The sequence below is a fragment of the Polyodon spathula genome, chromosome 8 (assembly GCF_017654505.1).
Source record: "Polyodon spathula isolate WHYD16114869_AA chromosome 8, ASM1765450v1, whole genome shotgun sequence".
NCBI lineage: Eukaryota > Metazoa > Chordata > Actinopteri > Acipenseriformes > Polyodontidae > Polyodon > Polyodon spathula.
Window position 1 is genome coordinate 34,078,911 of NC_054541.1, and position 25,123 is coordinate 34,104,033.

Here is a 25,123-nt window from a genome sequence, read left to right on the forward strand (position 1 = left end):
AATGCACTAGTAAGACCTCATCTTGAATATTTTGTGCAGTTCTGGTCACCTCGCTATAAAAAAGATATTGCTGCTCTAGAAAGAGTGCAAAGAAGAGCGACCAGAATTATTCTGGGCTTAAAGGGCATGTCATATGCAGACAGGCTAAAAGAATTGAATCTGTTCAGTCTTGAACAAAGAAGACTACGCAGCGACCTAATTCAAGCATTCAAAATTCTAAAAGGTATTGACAGTGTCGACCCAAGGGACTTTTTCGACCTGAAAAAAGAAACAAGGACCAAGGGTCACAAATGGAGATTAGACAAAGGGGCATTCAGAACAGAAAATAGGAGGCACTTTTTTACACAGAGAATCTTGAGGGTCTGGAATCAACTCCCCAGTAATGTTGTTGAAGCTGACACCCTGGGATCCTTCAAGAAGCTGCTTGATGAGATTCTGGGATCAATAAGCTGCTAACAACCAAACGAGCAAGATGGGCCGAATGGCCTCCTCTCGTTTGTAAACTTTCTTATGTTCTTATGATTCTGTTTCATTGATCATGTTAATGAGACTACGATTCTGTTTCATTGATAATGTTAGAAAAACAGACAGTACCTTATTTTTAATTCAAACCGAACACAAAAAGAAAGTTCTGTTACATTGCTTTTCCTGGATTTAAAATCTTTGCAAAAATGTTGCAACCTGTTTTGCAAATAATAGTCTCTTAATTATGATTTAATTAAATCAATTTAACTTCACTTGCTGTTTGAGTTCGGTTTCAATTAAAAAATAAGGTGCTGCCTTTTTTTTCTTTTGCATTCTCAATGAAACAGAATCACTCTCAATCAAGTAACTAAAGTGAACTGGTTTCACAATCAACACTTTCAAAGAGTTTAACTGAGTCGGCTCAAAAAAAAAAAAAAAGGAACGTCACGTGATCAAAAATAAAAACCGAAAATGAAAGAGCCCTACAGATATGCCAAGTGAATTAACAGTGTTTCTGTTGTTACCACCAGACTTGGTTTATCGGATTACTGCCACACCAAAGACAACATTTGAAAAAAAAAAAAAAAAAAAAAAAAAGATGCATTTTAGTGATGACAGCTCTAAACAGTTCTTCTACTGTATGCAGGCCAGGTGTCTAACCACAGTAAATATTACATAATAAAATTACATGCAATAAAATTGAATCAAAGCGAAAATAACTGATATCAAAATTACCCTTGTTTGACAATAACCTTAGTGTGCAAGGGACGATAATAAAAGTATATACAGGTTAATTAACACTTGGACGTTACATCTATAAAAATAATAAAGAACCAAGAAATTGATCCGGTGTACAAGGGCCGTCACACTGCTTTACCGATAACAGTGTAGAGAAGAATATAAACCCGCTATCAACACACGTGTAACATAACTGCTTGTATTGCAAATAGAATCTAGCTCCTATCCTTGTCAGTGAAGGAACACAGTCACGCTTGCCATAATCTGATCACAATCTGCACATCTGCACTACTGACATGTTCTCAAAGAAAATGGAAGCACTTTTCAGATGCAGAATAAAAATCTCCACCATCATCTCCAAAGAAAACTTCTATAAAAACAACAAATGTAAAATCAATTATAAAAGAACAGTACAGGCAGAAAATGTTATGCACTCAAAGCACAATAGTGATCATCATAAAGGTCAGGTAATATGCCTCCCAATGGGATACATTCACCCTGGTGTTCAGATTCGTATACCATCTGCTGCAGGAGAGTGACACAACCGCCTCCTACACTGCATACCCTGTCGTTATCCCGGCCTATTTCATTCCAACACAGCCTGCCATGTTTTGTGAACAGATTTTTCTGTTTTGTCTTTAGAGAAAAGAATACTTATTTCTGTCTCGTATCTAATCAGCCGAGCCCGTTTGGGTCCACGTCAGTCAAAATCTAAAACAAGCTGCCATAAAAGAACTGGTGCTACACAACCCTCAAACAAGGCCTCCCTGTTTAGATTTTATTTTTGAAAGCCTGCCAGTTACAGTAGTTCTAGCACTCATTTATTAAACATAATATGTAATAAATTAAAACAGCATGTTACATATACAGGAGACGTGGCAGAAACGTACACTATTTCTGGGGCTGATTCTGTCTGCTTTACTTGGCATCAGGCATCATAAAAACTACAAATTTCCACTTTATACAATGAATTATTCATAAAATTATTGCTGGTACATGTGAATGGATTTTGGAACATTCTATCAGTAACATAACTGTGGCCTGGTATGTTTAGACAACAGCACTTTTAGTCCCCCCTTTTTGTTGGTAACAAAAAGGCCCTTTGTGAAAGAAGGCATTCATGCTCTCCCTTACAGAAGTGCAGCACTCAAACCTCTACAAGCTAAATGAAATCATTCACAACTGTTTATAGGTCTGCATATGATTAATTAACAGCAACTTCTGCTAAACTTGCTTAAAAGGGTAATGTCTTAAAAACAAGTGCCCATAATGTTACTTTGAATTGGGATACTAGAACTTAATATACTGTACATGGCACAATAATTGAAAGGTAAGTATTTTTTAATACATAAAACTGAATTGATTAATAGGACAACTGTTGAAGAGTTCATATTTGCTCAGTGAACAGAAAGTGAAAGTTACATTTCTGAATTATCAGAAAGTGTCAAAGGAATACTTTTCCCCTCGCTCAATGGAATATGACATGGCAGTTGTTAATTTGATTGACACTGGAAGTTAAGTTGTTACATTTTAAAACTGGCTTCCCACACAGCTCTGTTAGAAAGACCGGAGAATTTCCCAACATCGACGTCATCACGAATGCTCAGAGATTGGCTTTGTTCTGTAGGTGTAAACACCTACACAAGTTTGGCAGAAGCCATGCCAAAACATCTCACCCCCACAGTGTAGCACTGATTAAACAACAAACAATAATGCATGCAGAAAAATCACAGCACGACTGTATGCAGGTGACTAAGCAAATCAAATGGAACACATAAGCTGTTAATATTGTAATCATCTTAATATCTGGTTACTGCAACTACCTCCAGAACCTGTCTAGCATAATCAGCACTCCCTCCTGTCTGCAGAGCAAGAGTGCAAGACACAAAATAGACACTGCCAAAAACAAAAGCTGCAGCCACAGTTTCCTGTCTCAGTAGCTGCAAATCTCCTGTTCTTGGCACTATTCAGTGTGGAGGCGTACTCTACTACAGATCAGCAAGACACCGACTGACTTGTGTTCTCACCTGATTTCTATTAAAAGGATCATCATGCAGACAGAACTCCAGAAAGCAAAACAGTGGCTACTTTAATGCAGTAAAGTTAGGGAAGGGTTTGGCTCTGGTTACAGAGTTCAGGGGTACAACGGCGTACACTGATCTTACTTCCATGTGCCTTCTGCACTCATAATTCACACCACTGGGTATGTTTTTAATCTGTATTGTTATTGTGTTTGATGAGTTGAAATTTGAAAATTACCCGAATGACAGATTGCCTTCACACGACCTCACACACTGCAAGTACATAATATGCAACTAGCACAAAAGACTTTGAAAACCACAATGAGTGTTTCAAGTTTCTAGTAGCTCTCAGCAAATTCTTAGAAAACCATTGAAAACTTCCTTATGCATGTTGTTTCAATGGCAACATAAACTTGCAAAATCAATATTGTATTTTCAAGAGAGAGAGGGAAAAGAAGAATATGCATAGCTAAATGACTTATAGTGTTGAACGTAATTGAAGATGATAAAAATAATTCCATAAATCCAAGCCATTTTGCATGTTGGCTGCTTAAGTCAATTATAGGAAACACATATTACAGCACACATGTATTTTAATTTTAAGCTGTGATAGCTGGTACTACTTTAGGTTAGGAAGTTCTCAGTTTCTATGGCTTGTCGGTTTGCACTTGGTCATTTGACCTCAGTAGCATCTTTTGGGTCAAAGTATGGCAGTCAGTAGGGGAAGCAGCTGATTGGTTATTGACCGGAAACTACAGTAGCCTGTGAAGGGGAAGGGACAATGTCACTCTCCAGGTAAAAGGACCCAGGAAGTACAGTACAATTTGGTACAACGTGGCTTGTAACTTTGTGTAGAACCAGATATCATGTTTTGAAATGAAAATACATGCTTCCTATAACGTGTGTTCCTTTCAAAACTGCACATTTGAGACGTTTAGAATGAATGGATGTGTATGGCTGAGGGATGCTGACATACTGACCTCTAGAGGACAAAGGCCAAACCTGCAGGCATCTGTCTTTGAGCTTATTGGGGGCCTGGCCAGCAGCGTTCGCTGTAGCGCAAATGAGGAGAAACAGACGGTTTTGCTTCCCTAACCCACAGGAGCGAAGGAGCCAATTTAAGGAACTATTTTGTTAGCAACAATTATTTTAAAAAGGTAATGCACCTTTTAAAAAGGTTCTGAAAAATTACCCCAAAAATAACTAAAGTTTGTGCTATGCTAGCAAGCTGGATGTTTACAGTAAATAGCGTGGAATAATAAATTGTGTGTACAGTTCACACCTTTGCTAACTGACAGACTAGCACTTTTATAGATATCTGCATGTGTGGTGCAGCAGGATAACTCTGGCAGGAAGAATGCAATACACTCATTATGCATACGCTCTGGTGCCGGTGCTGGGATACAGTTTACAGACCACAGTAGGTTACGGTCTTTGAAGATTGCTTATTCTCACCAAGCCAAATTTGAATACCTTCAGGACGGAAAAGGAAATGAAAAAGAGCTTGTACTCTTTGTGAAAACAGATGACAGCTAAAAAGCATAGAACATGAACAGAAACACGATATAGATGAAGACTATGGCAGGACGATGATCAGCAAAAATTATCCAGCATTTCAGGGACTGAACTGAAGACAACCAGCAGGAGACCACTTATAACAGTACATGACTAATAACATGATTATTAAGAAAATGTTGCACTGCAATGAAATACAGAATGTGTCTAAGAAATTACACCACAAACTTACCTAGTCTGCTTCCATTCCTAGTCATGGGCATGAAGGAGCCAAGGCTTCCACCGATCACACTGTGTGGCCTCCTCAGGGGGGGTTTCTTGAAGGAGCTGGTGTACTGGTGGAGAAAGGAGTGCATGCTCTGTGATGTGGGGGGCCTGCCGTTCCTCACAATCGGCTCTGGGATCCAGGGAAGCACCAAACCACCAGGGGAGACAAAAACAAAAAGACACTCATGAATATCAGAACAAGCACAGTGTGGGTTTTTACGCCCATGAGGAAAGTACAGAACGCTTATGTTCAGATACAGATGTTATTATAAAGATCCTTATTCAAAAATTGTTTTTACAGCTCAGGCAAGCCTAGTAGTAATTGGAGTGCCTGCATGACATCTACATTCCACCTCTACATTAACAAGAATATACAAATGCATCAGACAACAGTGAATTCAGATTCCGAGTAAAAACACCTCTGAAACAAAACTTTGTAGTTTTAATTTGATTTGAAATTAATTCTCGTCAATAGCAGCTGCAAACAAATGAATTATGCCCCAAAACAGTGGACACTCTGGGAAGAACCAATTTAATAAATTAATCTGATCTTAAATTGTAAACTGAAGCAGAGAACTGTAATAGATTGCACAGATATAGTGGGGTTTTCCCAATCAGGGTTCTACAAACTAACCTAAGACAATGATCCAATTGCCTAGTGGGCAATGAAGGCCATTCAACCATAATATAAAGATCGTAGTGATGAGCAAGATAAGAATCATCGGTTATAAATCTTACAGCAGAATGGTATAAAGCATCAAGCTTCCCCAAAGCAGCTTTCGAGGCCATCTTGTAGACAACATCACCATAATCCAGTACTGGAAGAACTGACATCAATACTAGAGTATATCTAGCGGAACGTGTAAAACATGACTTATTGTGAAAGAGAAAACCAAATCTTTTTATTTTATTGTGTTACATGCTCCCATGTGTTGCTACAACTGTTTACGTAAGGTGTGTGTATTGGTTTAATTATTATTATTATTATTATTATTATTATTATTATTATTATTATTATTATTATTATTATTTTTTTACATTTTGACCACTTTAAAACTTTTAAATTGCACTCCCTGCCTCAAAATAGTTTCCCATGTACCCGCATGGACCTCTCAGAACTACATTTCCCATCATCATCCTCCTGCTCACTGCTAAATCAATCTCAGTTACATATGTGAGCAGGAGGATGATGGGAAATGCAATTCTGAGAGGTCCATGCGGGTACATGGGAAACTATTTTGAGAAGCCATCTTGAGGCAGGTAATGCAATTTATGTTTAAAAAAACTGGTCAAAATGTAAAAAAAATAATAACTGAACAAACACCTTATGTAAACAGTTGTAGCAACACATGGGAACATGTAACACAATAAAATAAAAAAGGTCCTTATCTACCCTTTAACTCTTTCTTCAATAATAAATAAATACAAATAAATAAACAAATCCCAGAGCGTTTCAAGCCACCATACTCCCAGTAGTAAAATTCAACCCTTATGATTATATTAAGAGATTTATTCAGTCAGGTAATGTACGTTTTACTTCCTCTGGATCGATTTTTTTTTATCACAAACATTTCATACAATAATGTGGTCTACAGCATTTTACCCTGAAATCGAGTTTTGCAGTGAATAGACCTGTGATGAAACAGTAACTAATTACAAATTTGGACACAAAATTAAAAAGAAGGCTTTGTGTAAATCAAATGTTATTCCCCATGCCAACTCCAGACAGCAGCCTGAGGCAGAAAGGGAAAATCTGGTACTGGAGGAGCAGCTGCATGTGCTACCAGCAAAGTATATGAATAGAATAATAAAACCTCAAGTGCTGATGTATTAATTGCAGCTCATCTAGTAGATGGGCATACAATATTTATTTCTGCCCAGTGCTGTACAGCAGTAAGGGGTAGACAAACAGCAGTGCTTTTTCATTCAGGCAGGCAATGCTGTGCAAATACAATCCATGCACTTAAAACAATTATTCTAACTGTTATAAGAGATCCCTTTAACTTCAGGTCAGAAGTAAATATTTAATACTGGTGCAATTAAGTTGTATCTTTTAAGCGTAATAGATGATTTTGATGCTACCCATTAGTAACAGTACAATAACAGTAATATGTGAATCGATTCACAGTCAATGTCTAACGAAACAGTTGCTTACTGCAAAATTTCTGTTAATTTACATTATGTAACAAAATATATACCACTACCCCGTGTGCAATAACATAGGGTTTCTACTAGAAATACACCCAGTTTTTCTAATCTAATTCAGATTCATTTGATAAATTATAAGGCTTGTATGTAAAAAAATAAAAAATAAAAAAAAAATAAATACTCATAAGCAACAAAAACATACAGCTGAATTTCCCTTATAAACACTACTGCAGGAGTAGGAATCTCTAGGAAAGCGTTGCTTAGCAATAGAATTATTTTAAGATAGGGGCTTGCGCATCAGGACCTGAACCAGAATTCAGTGTATGAATGTAAACCCAGTCACCAAGTGGTAACACAACAGCTAATGGCCATTATTAATAAGCATGAGGCTGGTCTCAATTGTGACAAGTGTTTGTAGGTAGCACATACTCCATTAACAGTTCCCATACAAGTCCAGATAAGAGAGACTATTAAACACTGTGCTTTCGTATAACACATACCAGGCTGAGAAAACAAAATTAAGTTTTTCAAATTGTCTGGTTTTGCAACAAAACAAAATTATATAAAGATACTCGGTTCAGCATTTATCAGAAATGTAAAACGTACCCAGTAGCTAATTCTGGGCCATTATACAAATTGAACAAACATAATTAAAGCAAGTATGAGAACACAAGGATAACTGCTGTTAGCTCAGTGTTAATGAGATTACTGCTTTTTATCAGCTGCCACTCCAGTTCAATTATTGAACACGTCAGAAGATGCTTCATGTAATTGGCCTATCAAACCGTAATTAAACTGTAGGAAGAAATGTAACTGTTTATTAATTTAATTTATTTACGTATTTAGTTACCTATTTGGTAATAATGCTAGAAGTACCCCTCACCCCCATTAATTACTGTACTCCTTGTTTTACTGTAAGGCTTTCTCAAACAGGAGACCTAGGGCTACAGTCAGCTGGTGAGAATGCAGCTGTGTGGCTTGCAGCCATAGAAGGAAGTCAGTTTCTCAGTGAAACCATTCACACGGACAGACAGCAAAAACACTGCCGTGTGCCACTTGGAAAATGTTTACAGCTGATTTTATTTTTGGTAATCTACAAATTCAAACCCTGCATCTTATTGACTTTTAAACTGATGATTCAAGGTCCAGTGTGATTAAACTACTAATAATTTTCCAATTGAAATAGATAACTCACTTCTGTTAAATACAATAGGCGACATTCATAAAGTATTTACCACCATGCTCATTTTACACATTTTTTTGTGAAGTGAAAATCTAACAGATAATGTTACAGTTCTAGATACAAACAACGAAGGAACATGTTGAATTCCTTAAATGAATTGCCTGAGTTTTTAAAATTTTAAGCCTTTTAAAAATCAACAGGCATTTACATAACAGTAATAAATACTTTGTGAAAATGGTCCAAAAATCTACACAGAAGCAAATGTCAAGGCTCATGCTGCCTAAAGATAGAGTGCCCAATTGGAGCCTATACAGTAACCTAGTTGACCCACAGGAACTCAAAATGTCTCCCAAGGCTTTGTTTATTGCACAGTACAGTAGTTTTTAATATTTCATTGCTGGTTTAAATGTAGCTTCAGTGTAGAGTAGGTGGAACTTTGCTACAGCATAAACTATTTACTGTCAGGCTCAAGTTCTACTGAAGCACAAGCTGAATGATTACACTATGTGTTGTAACCTTTTTATTTGGAAATGTCTAGGAAAGCAAACATTTGCTGGATTGTTTGCAAATACAAGAACCTCTTATTTATTTATTTATTTTTTTAAAAGTTTGATTATACTGCTAAAACAGACAGCTCACAAACCTCCCATATGAAAAAAAAATAAACAAGGAAGGACTACCGAAGGCATAAACTGAGGGAAACTATAAGAAGCAAGTCAAGACTATACATATTAAACTCTTCTGTAACTCTTCCTGTGGAAATATTAAAGAGGGGTTATTTATAGCTTTGGTGGACTTTGAAGAACAGGCATCACTCAGGTTACAAGCCTCAAAGAAAACGACTGCAGGGAACTTTTATTAAAATACATTAAACAGACAACAGCGGTAGTACTTCAGACAACTACAGAGCTAGCTTTACACCTCATTTCCATAACTCCACTAACAGCAGCCACTGTCAGTAACATGCTGCTGTAGTTATCCATGAAATAAATCAAAAACACTACCTGTTCTACTTATCACCCAGAGTGCTGGACTTCAGTTTTCAAGGTTTTCAGGCTATGTAACGATCACCAATTAAAACAGGATATAAACTAAAGAACATGAACAGAAATCACATTGGCCCTCGGCAGTCATTTTTTGTTTCTAACATAACCCGGTGCTGTTAACTTTCTTTGCCAGTATAAACTGATGCTGTAAATTTGGAAATGGAAAGATGTCAGTAATGTGTGTCCACAATGAAAACGTATTTCGGCCAATTCATTGGGTGCGTTTTCCTTTCTGGGGGACAAAAAAAAAAACACAACTAGGCTCATGTCAATTTTAAGTTAATAACTTTCAGAATCTAGCCCAGAGTTACTAGTTACAATAACTGCATTTCTCAAACAAACACCATCAGGATTTCATCTCTTCAAATTAGATGAAATGATTTATAATTGAGAAACCTTGGAAGCTCTAATAAATTTATTTAGAAACAGCCATTGTACCTCTTTGTTGGCTTTGTCTGTCAGAGCTACTAAAGTGGGCGTGGAAACTTAAGATATACAGTCGTGTCTTGACTCCAGCCCTGTCCCATATTTAGGTCTAGCATTTCACATTTGCGTTTTTAAGACACCTTTGCGCGTTCACATGTCTGACTGAAAAGCAGGCCTAAAATGTGGCAAACTGCTTGTTTTTTTTTTTTGGGGGGGGGGGGGGGCTTATGGAACGACAGCCTTCACTCAGAATGGAAGAGCTACCAGGATACAGTAATCCTTATGTCGCAGATGTATATTATTTTTTTTCTTTTCCAATGGAGCACAGTAGCAATTTTATGGTATATATTTAAAAAAAAAAAAAAATATTGCCTATTTTAACTTGCTGTTATGGTGTGTAACAGGGTGACGGTTCGAGCTTACCCCCACCCACAATCACAATATTCTCTCAAAAACACAGATGTATTTAGAAGGCAGGAAACAGCAACTTGCTAGTGTTCACGGGTACAAATGTTAATTTTCGTAACGGACACTACACTCGGATTGCAAATGACTTATCAGCTTGTACACAATGACTGACATTCACAAGACAAACTCACGACTGACCACCTAATACTACTGCTCCCTCCTAAGGAAAGAAAAAAATTATATACATTACACATGCTTCTTCTCATTTATACATATTTGTTTAACCTGCATGAACAGCGTCTTTGTTTACAAACACGATTGTTAAACTTTTCTATCGTTTACTCATTATTATTCTTTAGTCCCTAACCATTACTAGTAAAGACTGTACATTAGCATTACCCCTTGTCTTGGAAGATTACCAAACATATGGCTAAAACAAAACCTTTGTTCCACATGTAAATGACAACTTCATTAAGTGCCATAAATACAGCAATACACTGTCACATATCAAACACTCTTTGCTCAACAACATGCACGATACACAGTAATCCACTGCTCTATCACCAGTAGAACAACATTAACAATAATAAATCACAATAACGGGCATTGAAATATTAGTGAGGGTCTCACCCTTGCATGGTGCATCAACAATCTTAATATTTGTTGATGAGAACAATATTTTATGTGTGTGTAAAAGCAAGCAGCTAAAAGAAATGATCAGCATTTTAATGTAAAGATGCACATTTCTGTAGCAATGCTATCGTTGCGTGCAAAATAAACAATGGTCACCAGCCCATTATTGTTCATTGAGATCCTCAATCCTGCAGTTTTTATATTTATCTCTTAGTTAACAAATAACAGGAAGAAAATGTAATTGTGACAAATTAAGCATAATTATGAATGCACTGCAGCTCATACAGTATGTGAAAAAAAACAACGTGAACATTAAACATTAAATGTAGAAATAATTACCATTCAATACTGATCCACTGCTGTCTTGCCTAGCACAGCACTCAGCTTTCTATTCAACTTTTCGCGCACATGGGCGTGTCTACTGAGCTACGTAACCACAATGGTAATGTGATACAAAAGGCCAACCCTAAATCTGCTTTGGTTTCATACATATGTAAAGGCCGGCCCTGGTTTCGGATTGCCGCCCCTGGGCTGCCTTTTCTTTTTTGGAGCTTTCACGTGAGAAAAGGCGACCCTGGGCCGCCTCAAATTGCAAGCGTGAAAGGGGTCTACGATGACTCCAGAAAGCACTATGCCAATGAATGTGTCAATATGATCACACGAGTAAAATCAAAGGCAGAGCACAAATCAAACCAATGACCCTGAGGTGAATGCCAGTTTCCCATTGCCAATCAACCGTCAATCAATAGCCAGCCCCCATCTTCAATAGACAAGTTAATTTTAGTTGACTTTGAATGGCAACTTCTCATCTACCTCTCACTGTAGTTAAGCTTTTGAAGTAACATAATGGTTCTTACCTGTCGCTGTTTATTATGCCGACTTGCAAACTGCCTTGTCATTTTCGATTAAGCTATGCTAAAATGTTCTCTGGGTCAATCAAACTGCATCAACTGAGCACTTTAAAACTGGAGGACCTGTTGCTGTTCCACATGGAATTGGCACAGCACTGGGTCTGACCTGCCATCTATATCAGATTTGCAGCATGCTATTCCTCTCTGATGCCTGTAAGGAGTCAAGTGCAGCTGAATGCCAACATTGCCAGTTTACAGGGCTTCATTTACTAAACATATTGGTTCACATCCGAGTGCTCTTTCATTCTAATTCTGTTTCCTTTTTATCTCACTGTGACTCCTCCACTCATCATAAACAGTGTTATTATTTGTCTTGTGTAATTGCTATCACAGGCTGCAGCTGCATAGCCCCATCCACTCTGCTTCCCCAATTTAACTGCCAGATAAAAGGTTAAGTGAGTCGTAAGCAATCAAGAGCGACAAAAAAAAATAGCATTTTACACCCAATGAAGGAAACAAGCCAATGTAAATTGTGCAAAAGTTGTTTATGTGTGGAAGTTAAAAAGACACAAGTAGCGTGTACATATCTGATGTGGGTTATTGGTTGGGTGGGTGGGAGGTATTGTATATTTTCCAATTGCCTCTCCCTTTCATGTATTTTTGTCTCACTTAACTGCTTAAAGGGTTTCTTTGTGTAGCTTACAGAAATTCTAATTGTAGAATGATTCCCAGTTTACTAAAAAACAAAATCACCACAGGTTTTTTATCGGATTACTGCAACACTTTGTCATAAGAATTTCTGTACCCACCAGTACAGGCAAGTTTCCCCAGCCTTTGGCACAACGCATAGTCATTTTTGATTGGGTGTCAGATTTGATTGACCCAAGGTTCAGAAAGCATGTATCGCATCCCATTAAATGAAAAAAACGTGTGTGTGTGTGTGTGTGTGTGTGTGTGTGTGTGTGTGTGTACCTAGATAGTTGTGCTTATGATCATGTTTGTTCCATAGATTTTCACACTCTGAAGATGACCTTTTCTCTTTGTATCACTCAAAGTAGTGATACAAAGTGTTACTCTTATATTCACAAACAGAACTTTGCCACATTTTTCATTACTAAAAAAGTACTTCTTGGTGCCAAGACATATTGGCAACTGTATAGTTTCAGCATTCAAGCCTTCAGCTGACTGAAGCATGCAGTCTTGGGTGATTTGCTTTGAAGATGATAGAGGGAATCTTAAAAGTACAAAGAGTACAAAGATGCAATGCATAATTTGAATACAATATCTACAAAACACTGAGGTTTCATACAACAATCTTTTAAATACAAAGCTGAAACTAGATTAATAACACCCTTGATCTAAGATGATGGCTTTGGGACTGGTTAATTCCATCTGGGTTAGAAAATAATCTATTGCTGGCAAATTGACTCCCACCAAAAGCAGCATAAGCCTCAAACCGTCTGCTGAGTTGCAACACTGCCAACCCCACAGCGTTAGGAAGACAATATAAACCTGCTTCACAATCAATTCTTCTGAGGACCAGCTCTTATCTATTTATATTCCTCACCCAAAATCTTATCTACACTACTTCTATTGCTAAGCCATCAGCAAGTTTGTAGTAATACTGACTGCTTCAAAAGAAACAAACATATTTAAACTGGTCTGCACAAAACTGCCTGTTTTATGCTGCTCTATAAAACTCTAAAACCATGCTGTTTGTATACAGCTACCATTCTCAACAGCAAACCGTTACTTCGAAACACCTATAAAAAGAACTATGAATGGAGATGTGTCGTTCAGGTCATGTAATAAAGGACCCCTTCGTGTTTTCAGTCTGGGACAGTTATTGGGCAGTGTTTTGGGAGGGCTGGGGTACTACTCTGAGCTGTTGAGATCTTGTGTAATTTGACATTCATTTCAGGTAATGGCAGAGCAATCTGTGCCAAAGACTTTCAGAAAATAATTCTGAAAATATTAGGTACAGTAAAATCGAGGAAATGAACTCACTGAACTATTACAAGGTAAAAGCAAGGCCTCTTTTTTTTAAAGCACAAGCTATGTTTGATTTGTCCTGAAAGCACCGCTCTATAAAACGGTTATACGATGTAATACTTTTAGTACTAATTGTCTGTTTCTGATCTCCTGGGGGCAACAGGGTAAATTGTTATTATTTGTTTACTTAGCAGAAGCTTTTATCCAAGGTGACTTAGAGACTAAATCAATTCAGCCACCTTGTCCTATACTTGGTCTCCTAACAGCCTCCCAACAAGGGTTACTGTGACAAATCCCTCATCAACACAAGAATCGCATGGGCGTTGAAACGATCACACTGATGCTCACCGTTGTCTTTGCTGCTGTTCTCTTCCACAGTCATTTGCTCAGCCAGCTCAGACAGTGACTCGTCGATGGTCTGGCTCCCGCGCAGGGTGAGCGAAAGCCGTCTTTTGAACTTCTTCATCTTTTCCATTAAGCACTCCTCTCACAGATGCCTGCAAATCAAGCACATTTACAACATGAGCACTAAAAAGCATGACTCAGGAGGACGAGCACAGCAGAGGCTCAATATCGGTCTCCTGTTTTCAACTGAAGTTTGAAGAACCCACGCAATTTCAGAAGCAACTCTCTCTAAAGATAACAAAATATATACATCTCAATGAAAATAAAATGTCCTGGGCTGGACTGGAATGAAATTAAATAAAAGTGAAGGAGAGTAGAGTGTCCGCAGTGGTTTGAACTGAAGGAATTAACATACAGAGTACTGTATAATTAGGGCTTCTGGTTTTCATTTTTTATTAATTGTATTTTTCGGTGCTTATTTTTAGCTATTTTCGAGTTATGCAATAAGGTTTGTTCAGGGCTTTTGTTTTTGATATACTGTATGAAATTAGTGTTTTCGTTTACTTTCCAAAATGCTTAAGTGTTGTTTTTTTTCTGTCAAAATTTGTATAGTAGTAACTCAACAGTACTTGCACACTTAAGTTGTACCTTCTTTACTTTGCTGTCTTCCCCAGCGAAATCACTAGTGTCACGGGCACATTCTTCTGGGTTTTTTGTGTCTAGGCAATTTTGTACGTTTAGCCACAATTCTGTTTTAAATCCTCCGTATCTTAACTGTAATACAGCTTTAACAAGCCAACAAGCTAACCCGCTAACAAGCCTCCATTCCTGATTGTAACCTCGTTTAAAATCTCACAAGCGGAGTCCCAACACAAATGTAGGAATTTGCTGTCACTCAGTAGTTGGGGCGGGTTTAAAGTGTTCAGAACAAATCAATGATGGATACAAATCAGGAAGGCGGGACATTGCCCAGCAGCACTGCAAAATGTATTTATTATTATTTCCTTTTTTTTCTTTTTTTGTATCGAGGGTGTTTTAAAAATCAGGTTTTAAATCAGTTAAAATCAAATCAGAAGCCCTATGTATTATGTATGGCTATATTCTCACTTGAAAAATTAACTAATTGATTGGTTTTACTTTTGAATTCCCAGAGGAGTTCTTTCTATGCCTTGTATAAATCACAGATTGCAAGGGAAATACAATGGTAATGCATGTGTATCCCTCCACATCCTACTCTCCAACCCGCTCTGCAGGATGTGGGCCAGCCACAAAGTGTTTGCACACATGTTCACACCAGAATAAGAATTCTCAGACAAAGCTGTCCACATGTCATGGTGCAATTGCCACCCCAACTCAAGTCTTAAAGCCCTACATTTATTTTCCTTTCCTACAAACTTGCAACTTATCAGCTTGTAACAGGTGCTAAAGCCCTTTGTGCGTTAATTACATTAAATAATGTTATACAGACTTACAGTACTTGCTGTTATGCATTGAATATCTTAATGCATCTATTCCTGTATGCAAACATCTTATACTGCATGACTTTGGATATAGGATACTAGCCTGCACATTTGTTCTGTGTGGGAGATTGTCAAAGCTCGCCTTTCTTTTAATATTACAAATTTTCTACATAGTACCCTCTTGTGCTATATTTATTGATTTGGTTTTCTAATCACTTGCTTCAAAGCCTCCTTTCCATTCTATCAACATCCAATTGAGATTGTCAAAGCTCGCCTTTCTTTTAATATTACAAATTTTCTACATAGTACCCTCTTGTGCTATATTTATTGATTTGGTTTTCTAATCACTTGCTTCAAAGCCTCCTTTCCATTCTATCAACATCCAATTGATTTTAGTTAACTTACTGTAGCCACCAGAACATTTTTTAAAGGAAAGTGCGTTCTTTATCAAGGAGACATAATGAGGACACAACTTCCTTGTTAATGGCACTTAATTGGCATGATGGATCAACAATTGCAAACAGTGGCTGAGCACTCTAAAGAGCCATGTACAGTAGTCCTGGTGAGGGGGCAGCTTAGGAAGAAGACCAAGATCTTGAGATTCAAGAACAGTTTGTAGAAAAATTTAACAAACAAATCGTGCCGACATCGTGACACAATCACTGATTTTTCTTTGTGCTAGACTTTCATTAATAATAAGTTTAAAAAGTTGTCTACTGTAGTACTGCCGAGTAAAATAAACCGTATACCCAAACTTACCCATGCAAAATAGAAAAGTTCACATGAAAAAAAAAATAAATAAATTGCGTGAAAGCCTGATGGGGTGCAATACAGTACAGGATTGGCTACAGTGCCACCCATCCATCTTAAAATGAAATGAATCATTTGCTGCAAAAACCCTTAACGGCCATTAAAGTAATACATACCCACTGTAACACTATAGGCAGTGCTCAGAAACAGGAAACACCTTGAGAGAACATTGTCCTGAAACAAACTCTTAACCAGTGAGCAATTTCCCACTGCATTGTGTCCAGCTGCTTTGCACTCCCACTCCACCTCCACAGCCAGCTTCAGCAGGGACCAGTACAACCTGACGCTCACCTCCTTAGTCAAGCGTCAAAACAGCTGCATACTGTGACCCGCAGATAACATTTAATAAACCCTGCTGGCATAATACATCATCTACCGATAAGATTACACATTCAGTTAACTAGTGGCACTGTGGAGTTGAGCAACCTGTAATTTACCAGATTTGTACTCTTTCAAGGTTTTGGTTTTTTTTGAGAACATCACACAGAAAAGACAATTAAAATCCTCCACCCCCCTAGGACCAAGCAAGATAATGTTTGCTTTTAGAACTGTAAATATAGTATTTCCTGCAATGTGTCAACTGTACAGTATATTTAAATATAAAACTGCCAACCCTTTTCTTCAAATGAATAGGCCACTAGAGTTATCTTGGGCTCACCTTTCTGCTGTCTAGTGTCTGAAACATACCGCCGAAGGCCAAGCAGAAGATTACAAATAATGGGCCAGGTTTACATTTGTGATTTAACGTGGTGTCAAACCTGCCCAACTGGATTGCAATGTCGGAGCAGACAAACAATGACAAGAACCTGACTAGTTCCTGGACATCCATTGCACAATGGCAGTGAAATCAAAAGGATGCACAACTGGCGCTTGAGATGCTCAGCGCTGGTTAAGCCTGCGAATGCTGATGAATTTGCAACTGGCACAGACAGGCACAGCTCTGGCTCATCTCACAGCTGTTCAATTCCTGCCTCACACCAACTGTACTGTAGCTGCAGAAATGTTGATACAGCCTATGGTTGTAAGAAGGAATAGTTCTGAATAGTTTTATATGTAAATGAGTTAATTACTCATTCATCCTTTATGGTACATTAAGATGTTTAAATTACTCCTAGCTGTTGGCAGTATGAATATAGTTAGATATAATTAAAAATACCATATTCCTTCGAATTTGAGATGCTCTTGTATTTAAGGAGCAGTCCAAATTTAACACCCTCAATTTGAGGAAAAAATAAATCAAATAAATATGCATTTACAAAGATATAACCTCAATTACACTGTTGTATCGTACAAAACTGACATGAAACAGTGTTGTTGTAGATTAACCACGGAGCTTGTTTATTGTGCTGCGCACTGTATAATACTTAAGATGTCGTCTCTGTCGTACACACACCACCACTCACTTACAGCATCACACATCCTGGCAACAGCAAGCACGACACAACACTCCACAGCATCAGGCAACATGAAGCCCAGCAACCATAACAGCACTGAACTGTGGTATTGCTTGACATGTCGAAAAATACAGGGGCCTGATCAGCACTTCCAATCTGTCCAAGCTGGTACGGTTTGTTAGAAATGCTGAACTTCTAAATGTTTCTCTTAGAATTCCTCAGAAAGCTTGGTTTGTCTTTTCTCAGCAGTAAGCCACATTGCTGCTTGTGTATTTGGATAGTCACGTCGTTTGTTAGCGATTTTAATGCATGCATCACTATACTGTACTCAAATTTAAGACACAGGCTATTTTTGAGAAGCAAAAAATGGATAAAGAAGCACATCTTAAATTCGAAGGAATACGGTAGCTGTACTGCATAACCCTTATACCTAACCACTGTTGCTGTACTGTAGACCTGTGTTGGTACAACCTGTTCTGGAGAATGCAGAACACATTTAATGTGCAGGTAAAAAAGCAAACAGGTACCTTTGCCTTCAACCAGACTTCTGAAATGTTTATCAGAGATTTAAAAGCTAACTTCAGCCCACAGAGTGTTTCTAAAAGAACATATTTTTAACCACAACTTTGAAAACTAACAATATTCCTAAACCGCAGCTAATGAGCAGATTTGGGTGGCAGCCACTCATTTCCGCTTCCCTTTCTGAATGTCGTCAGCAAGGTTTTAATTAGCTTTGCTGAAACCAAGGGCACCATCTGTTCGACACAGGCAGCTGCCTGTGAGCTGTCAGAGCTGCAGGTCTGAGCGCTCCTTCTCAGTGGGGAAGATGGCCTGTAACGATCAGCTGAAAACAACTTGAAATTCCTTTTACTTCAGATACACTAGTCTAAGTGAAGTAGCCATGATGTCATTAACTTTCAATTTCCCAATTAACTGGCATATGAACAAATCAAATGGGGCAGTGAGGGAGTTTGCTGATTAGGCCATAGGGTCAGAACATGGTGGGAAAATATGCTGTGCCCCAATTCATACTATACCACCGTTACTACAATTTAATGAGAAAAGCAAAGCAAAGTACTACTGTCACATGGTTCTGGCATTACAGGTGATAAATATCTCTTGTTCCATATATTCTAATTTCCCAGTTCTCACAAAGAATGCAATGCTTTCTCAATTGTTCATTACAAATGGCTTTGCAATTAGGAGATAAAGCGCTCACAGCAATGTCTGAATGCACAGAAACAACCTGTGTCCTATACAATGAATACCAACTTGACATTTGCCCCGCCTGCATCACATGTCCTAAGCCAGCTGCATCCCCAGACTCCTACACGATTGAGTAGGAGCATCCAGTTGTACAGTACTCTCTGCCACCTAAAAAATCCATCCCAGCTTCTCTTTCAGAGCTGTAATTTAGCAGTAGCTACATAGTTCTGCTAGACAGGGTGTACGATACATGCATATGTAGGCCTATACTGTAGTTCCATTCAGACCACCAAGGTTTTCAGTGCTTCCATGCATAGCAAAGGGTGCAAATATACAATTTCTGTTTCTCTTTATTAAATTTATTCATATTATTTTCAATACCACCGCACAGGAAATGCTACATACAGTAAATCTCCCTGAGGCAGAGCAGAGCTCTGCCCTGTATAGATTGGCAGTGATGGGGTGAAATTCCCCTACCTGCCTGGGTTTATTGTGCTCAGGTGGCTGGGGTATGCTTGGAGTAATTAACGATCAATCAGCACCCAGTCATCTAACATAAAAAGGAGGCCTCAGCTTCCCATTAGGGAGAGGAGGGAGCTGAGGAAGCAAGTTGATGGTTGTCCTTGCTGTTTTTTGGTTTGTTGTTTTGTTTTTTATTTTTTCTGGTCCAGTGAAGGCATTGCCCAGCCTGGAAACCTTTATTTTTTAAGTTTTGCTTCGTGTTTTGTTATTTGTGTTTAAATACCTTTGTTTTGGCCCTTGTGCCCTTTAATTTTGTGTTTATTTGTTAATAAAATTATTATTTTTGAACTGCACTTGTCTCTGGGCCTCTATCCACTCGCCAGCCTGTCATACTCCCATTGAGATAATAAACTACACTAAGAGACCAGCATTAGCCACTGAAATGCAGCCTGTCTTTCCATACACAAAACATGGTTTTTATGCATTTTCCTCAAACACAATCTCATCAGTGTGTTTGGGTTTACTGTACTGCACCCCTCCCACCGCGACTCACTAATCACCAACCATGTGATCAGAAGGTTAACCGCTCACCCTTTGATGCTTCAAATGAGTACTGACTGCAGCCACAATTGGGGCATGCCTATACAGAGTGCCTCCCTGGTCTGTGATAATACTGGACTTCTCTTCTTCTTCTCATGGACTATGTGTGGCATGTACAGACATTACGTCCAAGTTTTGGTTTTTTGCTGTGTATGTAGCATTTCTGAATGGTGGGATTTACCAGCATGGAAAATGGATGGACAACACCCATGCATTACCCTGCATGCCGTTGCTTAATACTACTGAACGAAGGAGACATTGAAGGAAAGTAATTAAAAAGTAAAGTCTTTGATCGTACAGTACAGTTCAGTACTCTTCAGTGAAGAGGGTTGGAAATGTTAGTAACTAAGCATCAATCTTGTATCACTTGTCATCAGTACATGTTGTCAGGTCATGGAAAGAAGTTCACTGTACGGCATGCTGGAGGGTACAATAAAATAAACCAAAACATTCTCTACTTAAGAGCAAGTAGCAGGGTTCCAAAAAAGACAGTGTTTCATGTTATTTAAACATCAAACTGTAAAATAACGTACCTGTCATTTCACTTTTCATAGTCAACACCCTGACAGCTTTTCACTCTTAGAACTTTAGTCTGTTTCAAAGCTTTGTTTTCCCCCCAAAAGTGGACTGATAGTATAAGGATATTGCCCACATTGTCAAACAGGTAGAACATGATGTGTAGTGTTAAGCGTTTTCGTTTATCTTAAAAAAAAAAAAAAAAAAATAATAATTACTGAGAATTTTTCTGAGTTTATTTTACACATTAAAATAGGGACTAAAAATCAGTAAAAAAAAAAAAAAAAAAAAAAAAAAAAGGTTTTAATTGAAACATCGGTACATAATCTACACATCCTACCCCACAACTTAAAAATATACGCTATAAATTTGTAGAAAATTAATTAAAAATAAGAACTGAAATAGCTTGGTTGGAGAAGTGTCCACCCCCCTTGTAATAGCAATCCTAAATTAGCTCAGGTGTAACCAATCACCTTCAAAATCACACACCAAGTTAAGCGGCCTCCACCTGTGTTAAATTGTAGTGATTCACATGATTTCAGCAGTTCCTGTAGGTTCCCTCTGCTGGGTAGTGCATTTCAAAACAAAGACTCAACCATGAGCACTAATACACTTTCAAAAGAACTCCGGGACAAAGTTGTTGAAAGGCACAGATCAGGGGATGTGTATAAAAAAATATCAGAGGCCTTGAATATCCCTTGGAGCATGGTAAAAGATGATTATTAAGAAGTGGAAGGTGAATGGCACCACAAAACCCTGCCTAGCTCAGGCCGTCCCTCCAAACTGGATGACCGAGCAAGAATGAGACTGATCAGAGAGGCTACCAATGGCAAGAGCTACAGGCTTTATGGCCAAGACTGCTCAAAATGTGCATGTTACAACAATATCCCAAGCACTCCACAAATCTGGCCTGTACGGTACGGTGGCAAGAAGGAAGCCATTACTCAAGAAAGCCCACCTTGAATCCCATTTGAAGTATGCAAAAAACACTGAGGAGATTCTGCAGTCATGTGGCAAAAAGTTTTGTGGTCTGACGAAATTAAAATGGAGCTTTTTGACCTAAATGCAAAGTGTTATATTTGTTGCAAACCCAATTCAGCGCATCACCCAAAGAACACCATCCCTACTGTGAAACATGTTGGTGGCAGCATCATGTTATGGGGATGTTTCTCATTGGCAGGGACTGGGGCATTTGTAAGGATAGAAGGGAAAATGAATAGAGCAAAGTACAGAGAAGTCCTTGAGGAAAACTACTGCTGTCCTCTACAAGAAAGCTGAAACTGGGACGGAAGTTCACCTTTCAGCATGACAATGACCCAAAGCACACAGCCAAAGCTACACTGGAGTGGCCAAGGAACAAAAAGGTAAATGTCCTTGAGTAGCCCAATCAGAGCCCTGACCTAAATCCAATCGGAAATTTGTGGGATGACTTGAAGATTGCTGTCTATCAATGATCCCCAAGGAACATGACAGAGTTTTGTAAAGAAGAATAGTCAAATATTGCCAAATCTAGGTTTGCAAAGTTGGTACAGACCTTTCCCAACAGACTCACAGCTGCAAGTGTGTAGATAAGTGGAAAAAAAATGCATGAAACTGAGGCACTGACACAACAAAATGTGAAAAAACTTCAAGGGGGTGTAGACTTTCCATAAGCACTGTAAGTTTACTAACTAAAGCATAACCATTTTCTGGCAAATATTTATGATTAAGATTGTCAGCTTAGGCAGTACTGTCGCACAAAGTCACCAATACATATCTCTGCAATAAAGGTTTTCTCCCCAATTATCTGTATCCTCGGCTCACTGCTCGCAACCCCCCCGCCGACTCTGAGAATGACAGCTGGTGTACGTGTCCTTCGAAACGTGCTCCTGCCAATCCATCATTTTTCACACTGCAGATCCACAGCAATGTCACCAGACCTATAGTGCTGGTGGTCAACACAAATCTGGTCACTCCACTGCAGAACCACAGGCACCCTATCGGCCACAGGGGTCACTGATACGTGGTGAGCTGTGGATTCCCTCTGCCGACCCAGATGCAAAGTATATTACTCTCTTTTTTTGTACATCTGTTCTACCTTTTCAGTTCAAATGTGTCAAGTAGAAGTGTGTAATCCAAACAAAAAAGACAGACAGACCCATTCTGACATGGGTTTAAGTGGGAGCTATACAGAACAAAGCTTCAATAAACGCTTGTATGAAATGCTGACTCGTTTAACTGGTTTCACCGACATCTAAAAAAGTAACAAACAAATGACAGTAAAAGTCCAATACACTTTTTTTGCTTGTTTGCATTAGAAAATAACAGAGCACTGTCTGTCCCCTCTCTTGTACTACATCTCTATAAAATGGAAATTACTTAAGTGTGCTTTAGTATGTGAAACTTACAGTAAACTGACACCTGGTCGTGTGCTGCTTTGATTCTCTGTCTTTTTTATATCAGGTCTGAATTACCTTTTATTATTAAACTCATGCATCAACTAAAGAGAGACAGCACCCATGCCCCCACTGCCATCCACAAAAGGCACATGCCTTTACAAGAAAAAGATGCTCTTTCAATCAAAGGCTTGGCTTCAGTTACCCTGGCTTTTATCTCTCTGCAGACATGTCATTTCCTCTCTTTCATGCTGTCAGAACAGGGCCATAAAAATCACACCTTGTGCCCTGGGGTTGAAGACAAGATACCCAAAGCCATTACATATTTTACTGTGCCGTTTCCATTTTTTAATTAAAGGGAATTTCTAGCATCAGATGACTATTTTCTTAGACGTGACAACTGTATTTTAGGTCAGACAATAAACTATTTAATAATCTTCACAGCAATATTTCAGACAAAAACTTCCTCCTTAAGAAACTGAGCCCTTTGTAACATACTTTAAGAAGAAACCAACAACAAGCAGCACAAGCCATATGTCACCATGGCAACATGAGCCATGGTGGTCTCTGGGGCCTGCTCCGTAGTTGTCACGATCTGGCAGTTTCATAAAAAACTCATGAATATGGATCGCTCCTATACCTGGCGGCATCACAACCCAAGTAACAATTAAACCAAACTCTGAGCTGTCATTTTTCTATAAAAATTTGAACTCAGTTTTTTTTTTTTTCTTTTGCACTATACATTTACATGAACAAATAAAGTCGAACTCTGACAAAACAAAATGCTGCAGTCATGTACTGTACACGCTACACAAGGTTTTATACAGCAATGTGAGGGGTCTAATCTGAGGGTACTCCACAACAACAAGCTTCTGGATCCTTTTAATAATGAACAAGGAAGAAAGAGAGCTACTGCAGATACCAGCAAGGCTGTCAGTGCAGCAGGGAACCCCTTCTAAATCAAACCATATTCCTTGCCCAGATCCTAGGTTCCGATGCACCAAAATGTTAATAATAATATAAAGCTTATAATAACCAAATTCCTCACATCATTGGCCTTTCATCAGCTTCCATTACTGTTGTAGTCGCTAATGTGTCAGCATGTGCTGCTGCATTACAACTCCCTATGATGACTCTACCGGCAGCAGGGACCAGTTTATAAAATCATAACACTATAAACATCACCCAAGGCTACTACAGACTTCCGTTCTTGACCCTGGAATTAGTTACATGCGTGTCAAATGTGAACACGCAACTTTGAGCGTACAGTAAAATCGTGCAGTAAGCCCTACATACACTTGTAGTTCCTGCAGGTTTTAACCACAGTAAGGCACATGTCGAGAGATTCCTTGGCCCAAGGCCAGTGGGGTAGCTGGGATTTAAACACAAAAGGATCTTGTAGAGTAGCTCTCAGTCCTTTACTCCAACCACACACAGCTTCCCTAGGTATGACTAACACCTTTAATGCAATTCTGAACATAAAGGTATCAATAGTGTAAATTGGGTGAGTTTCATACTTTTATTTAAAGAATTAAACACACCTATCTATCTAAAACCTCTGTGGCTAATGTTTGTCAGGGATGCTTGACATTTTAAAATGTACTCAAGAGGGTCCCTCCCTGTGACACTGTGTTCTGCATTTACAGTCTCATCCACTAAAAACAGTGAATATGCAGAAAATAGGCCAGCTGATCTCCTCTGGTAAAGGAATCTGCTCCTATGAGCTAGTCCTGATACTGCAAAGCATTTACCCACTGCACTGCACGAGTTGCTTTTTTTGTTTGTTTGTTTGTTAATGTACAGTAGATAGCAAAACTGACAGCATACAATACAGTATTTTAACTTAAGACTTTTATAGGAACTGTACAGGATGAAGGGGGGAAAGGAAACAAGGAAATTAACACAGTGACAATATTATAATGATATTACAGTAATTAGGTGATTACACTTCTTTGCAGGTAGTGGCAGACAAGTCTTCAGCATAACAGCACCACATTGTACAATTTGTTGTATTTCAACTTCATTGCTAGAGTGAATGGTTTTCTCAGATCAATACAGTCATGTGACTATTGCTGCTTTGGACAGGATGGGCTATGATGCATTTAGGCAGAACATTGGATTGCAACTCAAGTTAATCCTTAAACCAAAGGCTATCGCTACCAGATATATTTAAGAACCTAAGCCTTCTAGTGGATAACCATTTTGACAGTTATTATACTGGAATCATAATTAACTATTTTTGTCACATACAAGATACCCAGC

At 38.5% G+C, this 25,123-nt stretch overlaps 1 protein-coding gene across 3 annotated transcripts in view; it reads right to left on the reverse strand.

Annotated features, from left to right (window-relative positions):
* cdk17 (cyclin-dependent kinase 17) overlaps positions 1-25,123 on the reverse strand; it is a 74,145-nt gene that overhangs the window by 18,209 nt on the left and 30,813 nt on the right. For 2 of the 3 annotated variants that reach the window (XM_041257695.1, XM_041257694.1), the window contains 2 exons: positions 14,042-14,190; positions 4,972-5,136 (listed from right to left, as the gene is read on the reverse strand). In XM_041257695.1, the coding sequence (XP_041113629.1) occupies positions 4,972-5,136; positions 14,042-14,168 (292 nt within the window). In that variant the 5' untranslated portion in view covers positions 14,169-14,190. Of the gene's footprint in view, positions 1-4,971; positions 5,137-11,707; positions 11,925-14,041; positions 14,191-25,123 lie in introns of those variants that run through there. The other variant, XM_041257696.1, reaches the window with a different exon arrangement.